General features: G+C 48.3%; 1 protein-coding gene across 2 annotated transcripts; it reads right to left on the bottom strand.

Annotated features, from left to right (window-relative positions):
• Positions 1-1,580: 1,580 nt before the first annotated feature.
• Positions 1,581-12,698, bottom strand: P3H3 (prolyl 3-hydroxylase 3). 2 transcript variants are annotated; one of them, XM_010718322.4, is made up of 15 exons: positions 12,174-12,691; positions 11,759-11,911; positions 11,209-11,401; positions 10,953-11,084; positions 10,068-10,201; positions 9,689-9,778; positions 9,291-9,343; positions 9,052-9,110; positions 7,820-7,944; positions 7,601-7,696; positions 6,494-6,644; positions 6,192-6,309; positions 2,984-3,059; positions 2,577-2,717; positions 1,581-2,282 (listed from the first exon to the last, which is right to left on the bottom strand). In XM_010718322.4, exons 1-15 carry the CDS (start codon positions 12,591-12,593, stop codon positions 2,070-2,072), a joined length of 2,154 nt encoding a protein of 717 aa, XP_010716624.2. In that variant the 5' UTR covers positions 12,594-12,691; the 3' UTR covers positions 1,581-2,069. The 2 variants fall into 2 exon arrangements, 1 of the variants encoding a protein (XP_010716624.2); XR_014886251.1 differs by lacking the exon at positions 1,581-2,282 and adding an exon at positions 4,636-4,973 and having other exon boundaries at positions 2,678-2,717; positions 12,174-12,698.
• Between the last annotated feature and the right edge of the window lie 329 nt (positions 12,699-13,027).

Raw genomic sequence — 13,027 nt, 5'->3', positions numbered from 1 at the left:
GGAGCAGCGTCAGGCAAATTAAATCAGACACCAGAGACTTGGGGAAATCGGATTGGGACGTAATGCAAAGCAGGTGGATGGGGAGGGGTGAAAAGAGAGAGTAGCACACTCCTCCTGAAGGGAAAGCAACCATTGCGGGCACATTTGAATCCATGTTTATGTGAGCCACAAACTAATAAAGTGAAGATTAGCCAGAACAGGCTAGGATTATAAACCACTGGGGCAGGGCTCATGTACTTCATGGTCCACAGAAATTCCCATTTTTGCAGACACAGAGTGCCACTTGTGCCCTGTGCATGCCAGGAAGAGGAAACTGTGTCACTCACAGCAGTCCTGTCAAGGCAAGATCCACAATGGTGTAGGGTAGGGGTCCCAGCCTCTCTGGGCAGCAAACTCCAGCTCTGCCTGGGGAAAACAAAACTGGGCACAGGGGCCAGCAGCAGCAAAAGATTTGGTGGTGTGCCTTTTGGCAGCCACTTTAGTGGGATGCTGCGAGGGGATTATCTTGGCCTCAATCTTTTTTAATCTCCCCCGCAGCTTTGGCCCAAGCCTGAGATAAATACCTTTTAACGGATCTCATCTGACGTCAGGAAGCCATCACTCTAATCACCCAAGCCACCTTTGGGTAGAGCAAGCCAGAGCTGTGGACACTGGCCCCACACCCCACCAAAAAGGGTCTCATCAAGCAGGAGACATCCAGCGACCCAATGTAAATCACTGGGAGGAAACTGTGGATCCTAGGACCTTGTGGATCTCCTTCTAAGGGTAGGGAATTTGAAATGCATGCATCAAATTTTCTTTTTGCCATGATTCTGGGAAGATCAGAAGGCAAAAAGGGATGTTGATGCATGATTCCCAGGTTTGCATATTAAGGAAGTGGCAGGATTCAGAAGGGGGAAAGTCTTCCCTGCTTCAGTCCAGCTCCTTCAGCACTGTGGGACTGAGGCTAACACAACATGTTTCACTAGGCAAGAGGCCTTGAGCCAAACAGCAAGGAGGGGAACGCTCATGCACCTCCTACAAAACTGGCACCAACTGTTCAGACTTATTCCCTCCCATACCACATTTGTGGTCTCTATGCAGCTCTCATCAAGGCCTGTTTTATAGCTCTGATGCTTCCCAAGAAAACGTTCACTGCTCTTTTTCATACTCCATATCCACCTCGTTCAGTTCCTGTTTGGCTACAATATAATCCCATCTCTGGACACTAATCCCCTGGGCAGTGACAGCAGATTGTCTCTAGATCAGCATGGAAAATTATAAACAAAATATCTGCCTTCACAGACAATTTGGTGCATTAATTAAAAAAAAAAAAAAAAAAAAAGAAAAGAAAAAGAAACCTCACTTCAGGGAAATGTGAGTGTACAGTGCTTTTTCTTAAAAGAGCTCCCACGTTTTCCAGGGGTAAGCCATAGCAGAGCTTTCTTACCCTACCACAAGTAGATGGCATCTGGACAAATGCTTTGTTTGTTTTCTTTCATTAAGGGCTCAATCTCCTTCCATCATTTGTTAATTAAATTTCCATCAGCAACCAATCTGCATGTTTCCCTCCTCGTGTACAGACTCAAGCTCCCACTACATTTGTCCAGCACTTTCCTTTTATTTCATATATTCACAGTGTCTCATCTTCCCTTGTGCATGCCAGTCTCGAGGTTTTCAAGGTTTGCAGGCGCCAAGGAAATCCAGAGGCTTCTCCTTTGAATTCCTGAACATGAGACAGCCCTTGCTCATCAAAGTCTCCAGGCTTCCCCTAGCACTCTTGGCTTTGGCCCCAGAGGACCAAGAAGCTTGTTCTGAGAGGAATCTGGCAAGGGGGCCTGCTTTCCTACTTCTGAACGACACAAACATATTGTCAGGGCACTGAAGAAAGATCCCAGTGTATCTAGCTTTAGTACTCTGTTCCTGCTACCATTTTTCAGCTGCTGGGCAGTCACAGACAAGAAATCTGCATTCCCTCCCCATCACTATGGCTCTAGCATGCTAATAAACCGCTCCAGGCCTCTGTGGTCCCTCTACTACCAAGACCTGTGAACCCACTGTGTGCCAGTCCTGCCCAGGACCCCATGTACTTAGAACTCATCTCTGGCCCGCAGCTCCTTGGGGTACTGCGTCCTTTCTGAGACAGACTTGTGCCTCTGGCTCGTAGGCCTGGCTCCACCACTGGGAACAAGAGCCTCTGGGAAGGATCTGCTGCTGTGATCAGCCCCATGATATCCTTCTCCATCGGGCTGGTTCTCTTCCACAGCTCTCTGCTCCATCAGCTCTTCTGCCTTCACCCGCTCCTGCAGCCATAGAGAAAAATGATGTGAGACTCTCCCTTCTAGGATCTCAGACCTGCTCAGAGGGCCTGGAGAGACACATATGGTGTTTGCCACATCCATCCAACCCTGCCAGAATCCATTCTCTCTTGCAGGATTCATCAGAGGCTGACTTCCTCCAGTGACTTCCTCCACTGGGTATCTTGTCAGAGAACAACCATGAACTGCTGCCCCATAGGGAAACTCAAAAGTGATTCTTCAGAGGATTTGATATAGTTCGAAGGTATTTGTGTATGTTTCTCCAGCATGGCTCTTTACCTGCTCAGCATGCTCTGCGGAGTGCGTGTACCACAGAGCAATGGCACAGCGCCTGCCTTGGCTCACTGCCTGCACACCATGGGGATTCTCCTTGCCGGAGCTGAAGGCTACAAGTCTCCCACACTTAGGATGCACGTTAGCCTGCCAGGAGAGAGAAGAGACAATGAAACCAGCAGCCCCTTGCTCTGGGGCACACTCTCCTTCTACAGATCTAGTGCTGCCCACAGACTGTAAGAGCCTGGAACATCTCTACTAGAAAGGAGTTAACCTCTTCTCTGTTTGAGATTTGCCTCAATTTGCCTTTAGCTGCCCCTATTTGAATTTGCTACAATGCTAGTGCTGCCTCCCACCTGGTCTAAATTTCATGCTCAGTCCTTTGTCCTTCATTTGGTCAGACCCAGACCTACCGTGACAGTCACAGCGTCCATTTCAGTGAAGAAAAGGCTCCCACCTCGGAAGTCATTATTGAGGTAGAGAATGCCACTGTGGACAAAAAGAAAGAGGACAGATGGATGGTGAAGCTCATTCAGCCCTGGCACTTCCCCACACTACTTGTCATAGGAGAATGCAGCACCTAATTAATGCCAGAGGTTCAAAAAATGACTCAATCAATTATCGTGAGAATCCATTTGGGGGTGTTAAATACAGCAATGCTTAGCTCAGGGGAGTCCTGAGCTGCAAGCCACAGGAGGCCGGGGGAGTACTCCATGGATTTAGTTCCATACACTCATCCTGGCTTTTGTTTTTTTTCTTAAATACTGTGTAGCATGCATCTGTGGCACCGTTGTGACCATGCCCTGGGCTAAGCAGACCTTAGACCTGATCTGGTGTGACCTTGTTTGTGTTTTAATATTGTGAACAATCCAAAGCCTGGAAGAGGAGATTGATCAACAAAAAGTGCCAGGTTCTAAGAACCAAGGAATAAAGGGTAACACAGGAACGGTCAAAAAGAGGCATGGTGCACATGGAAAAGAAAATTAAAACAAGAAGTTTCTATACTTGTACAAGACAAAAAGAGAAGCAGTGAGGTGACTGAAGTGCAGGCGAGACCACAGACAACTGAATAGGCTGTTTAGTTTAAGGAAAAGGAGGCTGAGGGAAGCCTTTATTGCTCTCTTCCAATATCTGAAAGGTGCTTACAGCGAGAGCAGGGTTGGTCTCTTCTCACTGGTGCAGGACGAGGGGAAATAGCCTCCAGTTGCACCATGGTAAGTTTAGGTTGGATATCAGGAAGAAATTCTTCACAGAAAGGATTGTTAAGCACTGGAATAGGCTCCCCAGGAGGTGGTTGAGACACCATCCCTGAATGTGTTTAAAAACTTTTGGATGTGGTGCTCAGGGACATGATTTAGTGGAGGGTTGTTAGAGTTACGGTAGTATGGTTAGGTCATGGTTGGACTCGATGATCTTTAAGGTCTTTTCCAACCTGAGTGATTCTATGAAAAGAACCACAAACTGCGTGAGTTGTTCTTCGTATTCAATTAAACCAAAGAGAGAATGCCAAAGGATCAAAAGGGGCTCATTATTGAGACTAGTTGCATATAGATATCAACACTGTTGCTGCTGAAGCAAAATATTAAATACATAATTACAATTACATGTTTACCAGCCCCAAAGCCACAAAGGGTTTTAATAAGACTCAAATAAGGGTTGTAACACAGGACTAGAGAAAAGCTATGACGGCTTCCATGCGTACATGGAAGGGACAGGAGGATTGGCTGAGGTATCAATAGGCCTATCAGCTTGACTTCAGAAGTCTGCAGGGCTTTCAAATCCATTTCTGAGGAGACAGATAACTGAAGGACACGAGGTACATGGAAAACAGTTTTGTTATATGGGTATACTAAAAGCAGTTGGTTAGTCACATAATCTTTGACAAAACAGTTAATTTCTCAAGGAAAGATAACATGATCAATTTTGTCAGTTTAGACTTTGCTAAAAACTTATCAGAACAGTGCCACTAGAAAAATTACTAATTGACACAGAAAAGGTGAAGAAGAGCATGTAAACAGCACACACTGAGTAGCACACAAGTGGCATGGAGAAGACTATCGTTCACCTGGTCAAGGATTACTGGAACTCTTGGACCCCTTGGCCCAATTCTGTTTAATATTTAATTAATGAGTATAGCACAGATACACAGAAGAATTCCAAGAAGTTTTTGAATTGGTGTCTCTTAGATGGTCTGGAGCATAGGATTCTTTTCAAAAGAACATTAGAAGAGCATGGCCCTTACTGAGCTGCTTTGTCTACCACATTTCACTCTGCAAGAGGACAGAATACTCCTAGAAACAGCTGAGTAGCGTAGATCCAGGAAGGATATTTTAATATACATTGGCATACAAGTTCAGAGAATTCTACTATTCAGGTAGGAGTAAGGTGATAGGATAAGTTTTCCTGCAAAGGAAACGAAGAACAGTTAAAAGACAGAGCCTTGTAACTTTACGATCTGACTGTACCAAGTTAACATCTATGGAAGAATGGAAATAGAATTAAAGACACCAAATGGATTTCCTTTAAGTCCCACATCCCTACTATAGGCAGTTCAAAGCAAATTTCTGCTCTGGGGTTCAGCTAAAAGAGAAAAGGCATTCAAAATTTTTCAGTACCCAGGGATGAGATGGTGAATAGGGAAAAAAAATACAAAAAAAAAAAATCCCCATAGTGGACTGGTCACATTTGGCTGCAACATGCAAGGCTTGCAACCATCTTGAAAATCTATTTGTTTATTTCACAGAAGAGCAACTGCTACAGTCGGAAAGATTAGCACAGCGGAAAGGTGATACAGGAGTGGAATGGCAAAAGGGACAACAGGAAAGGAATACTCACCCATCTCCAAGGACCTAGACTCATGGGGAAAAAACTCCACAAGGGAGGGATTTTCAACCAGAGACCCTCCCCCAATGGCAGTCAGCTCTTAAATGAGGTCTAAAAGAGGTGCAGCCAGTCTCCACCGCTTCTGGTCACACAGGTAAATTGCCTTCACTTGCTCTCCCAGGGCTGACTCAGTCCTTTCCCCAGGTGCTCAATCAGTGGTACAGGCTGTGACTCAACACTTCCCATACAGTAACAAAATCTGCTGCTATCTGGAACAACCTCTCACATGCAGTGGAAAATCCCAACTCAAAGTACCCTCAGAGAGATCAATAGGAGAGTAGTCACTAAAGTATACTGACAGCTCAAACAAAAGAAATTCAAAGAGACTGGTTCTCCCTCTCCTGTAATGTGTGGACAGTGGGAGAGTAAGATTGAGAAAGACAGAATAAAATTAAAAGAAACATCTTTTTCTAAATGCTAGCAGTAGACTGGAGCATTATGAGAGACAAAAGACAACTTAATATCACGGTTCTAGATCTATCAGCCTCTCAGTCTCATTGTGCTCTCTGCCAATGCTGAATGTAGGGAGAGAAGAAAGAGCAGACCATCTTCCCAGCCTAGGGAAGGTATATGACACCTCACTCTGAATCCACTGATGCAGCCTTCAGCCTCATGCTACAGCCCTCACTTTGAGCCAACAACCCATTGGCTGGTATTTATAAGTTGAGCTCATACTTTCTCGGGGCTTGGGAGACATTTTGATCTCCACAAGCTCTAATGCAGGTCCCCTTCTTTTACCTGTAGTCCCTGTAGACATAGGCAGGTGGCTCTTTCCAGCACTCTTTCACCTCAGGATCCAACAGACAGTTATCAGCATGGACAGGATGACTGAGATCCATGCGACCTTCCTGCTCTTCTGAAAAGGGAAGTTGCAAAAAAGAACAAGAGCATGTATTTATTTATTTATTTATTTTTGAGAAAGAGCAGAGAGTGAGAGACACGCAAGAGTAAAAGGGAAGAGAGTCTCCTGAAAGCATGTAGCTGGGACTAAGAAAAAGGCTCTTCAGGAGAGGAAACTAACAGGGTGAAGGATTCTTTACCTTCTATTGCTGTGCGGCACACAAGGTGTGTGAATGAGAAATGCAGTTTCTTTCCAGGAGTGAAATAGGATTCTATGATTTTCCGTGATTTTTCACTGGCCTGCAGAAGCAATTTGGCATCTCTCCAGTCCACGTCCCCACTCTGGGCTAGCTACAAGTGAAAAACAAGCCTGCTAGAATACTCACAGAGATACTCTAAGAAATGACACGTGTACAGAGTCTGTATACAGATCTGTGTAAACTGCTGTGCTCATGCATGTAAGAAAATAACGTTTTCTCATATAAATGTCAGGTATGCACGTGTGCAGTCCAGCAGTTCTTTCCCTCTACTCAGTGTGTGAAGCCACATCTGGAATGCAGCATCATTTTGTGTCCCAGGACAGGAGGGACACTAGCAAACTGGAGTGAGCCTTCTCTAAAATGTCCTAGGACAGATGGAGATCTGGAACACATGACTTAGAAGAAGAGGCTGAAGAGCTAGGTTTCTTCAACCTAGAGAAGAGAAGGCCAAGGGAGGATCCAACTATAGTCTCCTGTCACCTGAAAGGCAGTTAAGGAGAAGATGGAGCCAGTCACTTCTTAGAGGAACACAGTGAAAAGACAAGAGGCAAAGGGGGTATGTTGCAGCAAGAGAAATCTTGGCTAGATATAAGGAAAAACAACTTGTCCTTGAGATCTGCACAGCACTGAAAAAGGCACCAGAGAGGATGGGCAACTTCAAACCTTGGATATGTTCACCACTTACATTCACAAAGCCTTGAGAAGTTTCATCCAGCTTTGAAGTTAGCCATGCTGTGAGCAGAAGGGAAAAGCAGAGATCCCCAGAGGCTCCTTCCACCTTAAATTACACCTCTATTCTAAGCTATGCCAGCCTGTAAGACTACTGCACTCAGGCAAGTAGCAATCCTGAAACACTGCCCCACAAGAGGGAAGGTGCTTGTAGAGCCCTCCAAATACAATGTATCTAAATATAAATGTGGAGGGTCAGGGGAAGCTGTTCATGCTCTTGAAAGAAAGAAAACATGCCCACAAACCTGACCAGAGCACTCTTCACAGAGAAAACATGCTTTATGGACAAGAAGATGGCAGACTCACAGAGCCACTCACCTGCATGGCCTTCAGAATGGTTAACCCTTCAAATCTCTCATGTGGAGTGTGAGGGGACCGTCTTGCTCGATAGCCATCTCCTGTTCCTCTTGCTGCCTGGAACAAAATGATGCAGAGGATATGCACTAGGTTACCTTCTCTCCTCCACAGCAGCATTACAATACTGCCTGCTGAGGAGAAAGTGACACATACAGAGTTCCTATAAGACCCAGGCATTACCTTTGTCAGCCGGAGCAAGTCCTTACACTCAGACTCCGTCAGGACTCTGTCAAACACAACCCTCTGGGTTCCATTCATCTGTTGGGAATCCATGGTGACTGTGATACCCTCAAAAGGCAACGAACCTGTAGGAGAAGTAAGTACAGACAGAGATAAGTAAGCTTTGGATAAGAAGCCCTGAGACACAAACCCCCATCCTGGATAAGGAAGTAAACAGACACTATACATTCTCTGGGAAGACAGGACAGCTCCCCAGAAGTGCCCTTTCCTTGCAGATCTGGGCCACATACATCCCTCACATGCTTCAAAGAAACCAGAGCACCAGCTGGGAAGTTGGCCTACAGCAAGTGCTTCCGGAGCCAGCAGAAACTTGGGACTTGGTGGGAGAGCAGCAGAGAGCTGGGGACAGTTGAATGCATGGTGTAGCCCAGGAGAGAAACAAGCCCAGCCTCCTGGGGCGAGGCATCTTACCCCAGAAGCATTTCCAGTGCATCTTCCTACTGTCTCCAGTTCCAAAGAGAAGCAATGGGTATTGGTCAATGACATGATCTTTTGATCTTTGGTCTTCTCCCCCCCATCTCCTCTCACCTCTGGATGGTAAGGAATGCCAATGCACTCAGGCGCTCAAAACGATCTGCTCCCCCACATGATACAGCAAGAGAACCACTTAGGGTCATTTCAAGCAAAGATACCAGAACAGAGCCCTGCAAGAGTATAGGGCCAGAAAGAATACAGAACTTTGCTCTGCAGTCTACAGCATTCAGCCACAAGCCACTTGGATTGGTTATTCAGGGAAAGGCTTGCCAAAGCTGAATTGTCTGTTTCCAGTTTCCATTCCCCCTGCCTTCTTTTGGTCCCTCTCAGAAAAGTGTTGTTTGAAGCTGAGCTGGCGGAGTTGAACCATGTTTTGTGTAGACACTCCTGCCTGTCCATGCCAGCTGTGCTGAACAGGGATCTACATGTCCACAGGCTTGTCATACAACCAGGCAGCACTGACCTCAGCTTCTCCAGCCACAGTGCTCTTTAAGTTCCCATCCCAGAGAGGTACGCAGCGAGATTTTGCAAGAGTACACATGCATCACAGATGGAGAAAAGAAACAGTGAGAGGACTTGCTGAGCCATTCGAGTCAGTCTGCATATATGTTAGCATTCAAATGTCTGAGGATGGAAGAAAAGACAGCATTTAGCCTAGCTGACTGCAACCAAATATTTCTTCAAGCTTTTCTACTCACCTCTCTTCCCTCTCTCTTCCATATCCAGAGTTTCCTGCTTTTGCTTCTCCTGATCCTCTCTCGGGAGCAAGGGAAAAAACACAGATCAGGGCTGTCAGTACACAGAGCTACGTCTGCCCTCTTCTGTGATCAGCATTTGATTTCTTATTCCCATTTTACCCATTCCTCAGTATGACAGTATTATTATCCCCTGCTTTCAACACTTATACTTCAGTCCTCGTCAATTCATCCAACCTTACCTGTATTTTTGCTTTAGGTTTTCAGGAATCAGCTCATCTGGAGTCCAAAGATCCTGTAGGAAAAAATGCAGATGTTTCACCATAAAGCAAACTTCTCCCATAGTAGATCAGGACAAACATCCCGTTCCTTGTCCCTCTTCTCCACGGCCAGACCAATGGCTCTGGCCTTCATCTGAGGACAATAAGATTGGGTTAATGTATATGCTAACTACAGCAGTTTCCAGCTACTCTTCATTTCAGAAGCAGCAGAAAGGCCTTAGAAGATCCACCTCACAAGTATGTGGGGGGTCCTGCTCATCAGCATCTGGTCCTGTCTGATTCAGGTGCTACTGAAGCAAGTTCTAGCAACTGTCTTGGTGAAATCAAGGCAGGAAATTTAAGATGATACCGTTACTTACAGGGTCATTAAAAGTTCCTCCTAGATGTTCCATGGCATAGTAAATCAATTTCTTCTCCATCACAGATCTCTGCACATAATGACGAATATTCTATGGAAGCAAAGAGGCTGTCAAACAACCACTTCACAACAGGCAAACCTATCACTGTCCAGGGCAGAAATCTTCTCAACACACAGTTCTGTGCCATGAGGGCCCATTCTGTCCCAGAAGAACCCTGTCTAGTATAGATTATAAGCAAACTCAACTTCCACTTTCTTCAGTCCTGAGCTTGGAACGTATCTGCTGTAAAACATGTTTCCCTTTGTGTTTCCTGGATCTGTGACCCTGTTGTATGGGACAGGGGAGGGACCAGAAAGTACAGACCTGGGGTAGTAACTACCTCTCTTGCTGTGACAGCTGTATCTTCTCCAAGTTCTGCACGGTACTGTTTCATTTTCTCCAATACTGGCTCATCCGTGGGATAAAAGAGCAAGTAGGAAGCAGCACATTCAGCAGCCAATGCCTGGTTCCCAACTTGGGCAGGGACAAAACAGAACAAACAGGTATGTCTGAAAGACTTGGTGTTAGCAGCAGATGCGTACCGGCCAGCAGCAGCTGATCCTGGTCAGAATCTGGCAGTAGGAGGAATGACACTGAGTACACATCAATCCCTGCCCAGCTGTGCCTCTACCAGTGGGCAGAAAATATAAGGAATGCATTGCATAAAGAATGGGCTCACTTCCTATATTTAGTGGAAGTTCATTTAGAAGAGACAGGAGGGAGTGTAAGTGTCCAGGAGCTGAAGGACAAGTGACAGATTGACCAATGTCATGATTCCATGACCAGTTCAGATAGTGCAGGCAGGGCTGACTTAGAAGGAGCATCAATGTTGACTTGAGATGCATGCACATGCTCTAGATAAGACGTAGAGGTCTGATCTGGGGCCATGTATTGAAAATGAAAGTGTAAAATATACAGCTTGGACAGCTGGAGCGAGGACTTGAAATGGAGAGTAGTATAGAAAAGATTTGTTCACACACAGTGGAAACAGACACATTACTGGAGCTGCACAAGGAGACCGAAGTAAAGCATGAGATCTTTCCCAAGGAAGCAAGCAAAGAGAGGTTCTGGGCAGAACAGGGTAGATGGGGACAGAAAGAGAGCAGAGGTAGAGCTCAGGTGAATGTGCCAGTTCTCCCTGTGACATGCTGCCCTCCAGGTTCGGAAGTAAGTGGAAAGTTAAGGGGTGCCACAGCATCACCCAATGGTTTGTAGCTCTGCTCACCTTGGTCATATGCAAACTGCAGTAAATCGAGATGAGACGGTATGAAATCTTCTGTGGCAGAAATCCACCCTGGCTTTGTGGCAATTTCAAGGACGCACTGCTGTCGGCACTTCAACACCTGAATGTAATGGGCTGCAAGAAAGAGAGGCATGAAAGCCAGCAGCTCTGACAGCCAGACAGGAGCGTTGGAAGATGAGGCATGTCCACTGTAAGAAGAATGGCTTTCTTACCCATACCTTTGGGCCTCTAACACTACCTGCAATAGCTTCATACAGGCCAGGCTGCAAATCTTCCTCCTCCTCCACCTCTTCATCCTCCAGTGGCCCTTCACACAGAGCACGACACTCTTCAAGTGCTGACAGTGCCTCTCTGAGTGACTCCTCCAGTCTGTCCACAGCCTGCAGATATTCATCTGCATTGTAATGCTGCATACCGGCCTCATATGCTTCCTGCAGAAGACAGATCCAGGCTCCTCATTAGCGCGGGTGACACCAAAGGACTCCCTGAGACTGAGTCACTCTCAGGATGGTGCTGACACGTAGGGGCCTGCCTGGATCACAAACAGCCCACCATACAGTGACAGCCGTTCTGCTGGACTGGGGCCAAATGTACTTCTCCAAAGCCCCGCAGCTTACAGAAATTGTTACCACAAAATGCCTGTGCCATAATTGCAGTAGTGTGCCTTCACTGAAGCACGTACATCTCATCTCAAGCCACGGACCTTGTGCGGAACAGATCAGGGCTGCACGCTGGTCCCTACAATGTGGTATGAGCTGCTGATGTCTGGTTCTGCATCAGACCCTCACCCAGTGTGGTGTGGCCTCCAGGTCTCGGAAATTGTCTGACTTCACCCCTGACATACGCCGGTATTTCTCTATGTCCTCACGCATCTGGAGGTGTTGGGGATTGGCGACAAAAAACGTGTGAGCAGCAGAGACTGCCTGGTCCAGTTTCTTCAGCTGCAGAGAAAAAAAGGCTGTGTATGTCATTCCTGCTTCTGTCCGGGCCCACCTCTCAGAACACTAACCCTAACCCTAACCTCTGTGACCGCGGCAGCAGGCCGTCACCCAGGTTTGCCCACACGGGGAGGTGCCCCGCGCTGCCCTCCCACGGCAGCGTGCATGGGGTGCTGGAGATCTCCAGCCCGCTTTCCGAGCCCGGCCGCTGCACCACTTATTCCCACCCCGGGCTGCCGCCCCCCGGCCCCGAGGGCAGGCCCACCTGGAAGAAAGCCACCTGGAGGTAGTTGTAGGGCTCTCTCCGCTCGAAGTCCCGCTGGATGACAAGGCTGGCGCGGTGCGCGGAGGGCGCGGCGCCCAGCCGGCTCCCCAAGCAGTGCTGCAGGCAGTCGGCGCGCTGCAGCACCCGGTCGAAGAGGGCGGCTTCCCAGGGCCCGGCGGCCGGCGGCTCGCCGAGGAAAGCGGCCTCTTGGAGGCAGACATCCCGGCAGGCGCGGCGGGCCGTCCGCAGCCCCGCGTAGCTGTGCAGGGCGCGCTGCAGCAGCTCGGCCGCCCGCCCCCAGTCCCGGGCGAAGTACGCCCGCACGCCGTCGGCGTACAGCAGGTCGTAGGGCACCAGGCGGCCCGCGGCCGAGGACGTGGCGGCGGGGAGGAAGAAGAGGAGGCAGACGAGCGAAGCCATGGCCGAGTCGCCGAGCGGAAGGAGGAGCGGGAGGCGGCGGGGGTCTGCGGGCGGGTGGAGGCACTGGCGGCCCTGGCTGGACACACCCAGGGGGCCGGGCGGTGAGCGGGCTCCGGCGCTGCGGGAGGGGTAAGGGGCAGGGGGCCGCGATGGGCCCGCATCGCTCGTCTCGGAGCGGTGCCGCAGACCTGCCTGCTCTTGACAGACGCTTGGACCAACCCCGGGCTGGGCCCGTGCAGCTAGCTGAGCCCTGACACGGCCTGCTGCGGTTCTGTGTCCGGGCCTCCACCGGCTAACCTAACCCTTCCTTCAGGCCGTGGACCTCGGTCCTCTGACAGAAAGGCACTGAGGAGGTCACAGCGTGTTTATCAGAACCCCTGCAGGACACACATCGACCTGTTACAGTTCAGAAGCTTCCATCATGTGGTGGACTG

This window comes from Meleagris gallopavo, chromosome 1 (assembly GCF_905368555.1).
Source record: "Meleagris gallopavo chromosome 1, MGAL_WU_HG_1.1, whole genome shotgun sequence".
NCBI lineage: Eukaryota > Metazoa > Chordata > Aves > Galliformes > Phasianidae > Meleagris > Meleagris gallopavo.
The sequence above is the reverse complement of the archived record's forward strand: the minus strand, read 5'-3'. Positions and strand labels throughout refer to the sequence as shown.

Coding starts and splice junctions, on each gene's coding strand:
- P3H3 (XM_010718322.4), bottom strand. CDS start 12,593: ATGGCTTCGCTCGTCTGCCTCCTCTTCTTCCTCCCCGCCGCCACGTCC. Junction 11,402..11,758: donor TGGAGGCCACACCACACTGG/GTGAGGGTCTGA, acceptor TGTCTTCTGCAG/GAAGCATATGAGGCCGGTAT. Junction 2,718..2,983: donor TGGACGCTGTGACTGTCACG/GTAGGTCTGGGT, acceptor CTCTCCTGGCAG/GCTAACGTGCATCCTAAGTG.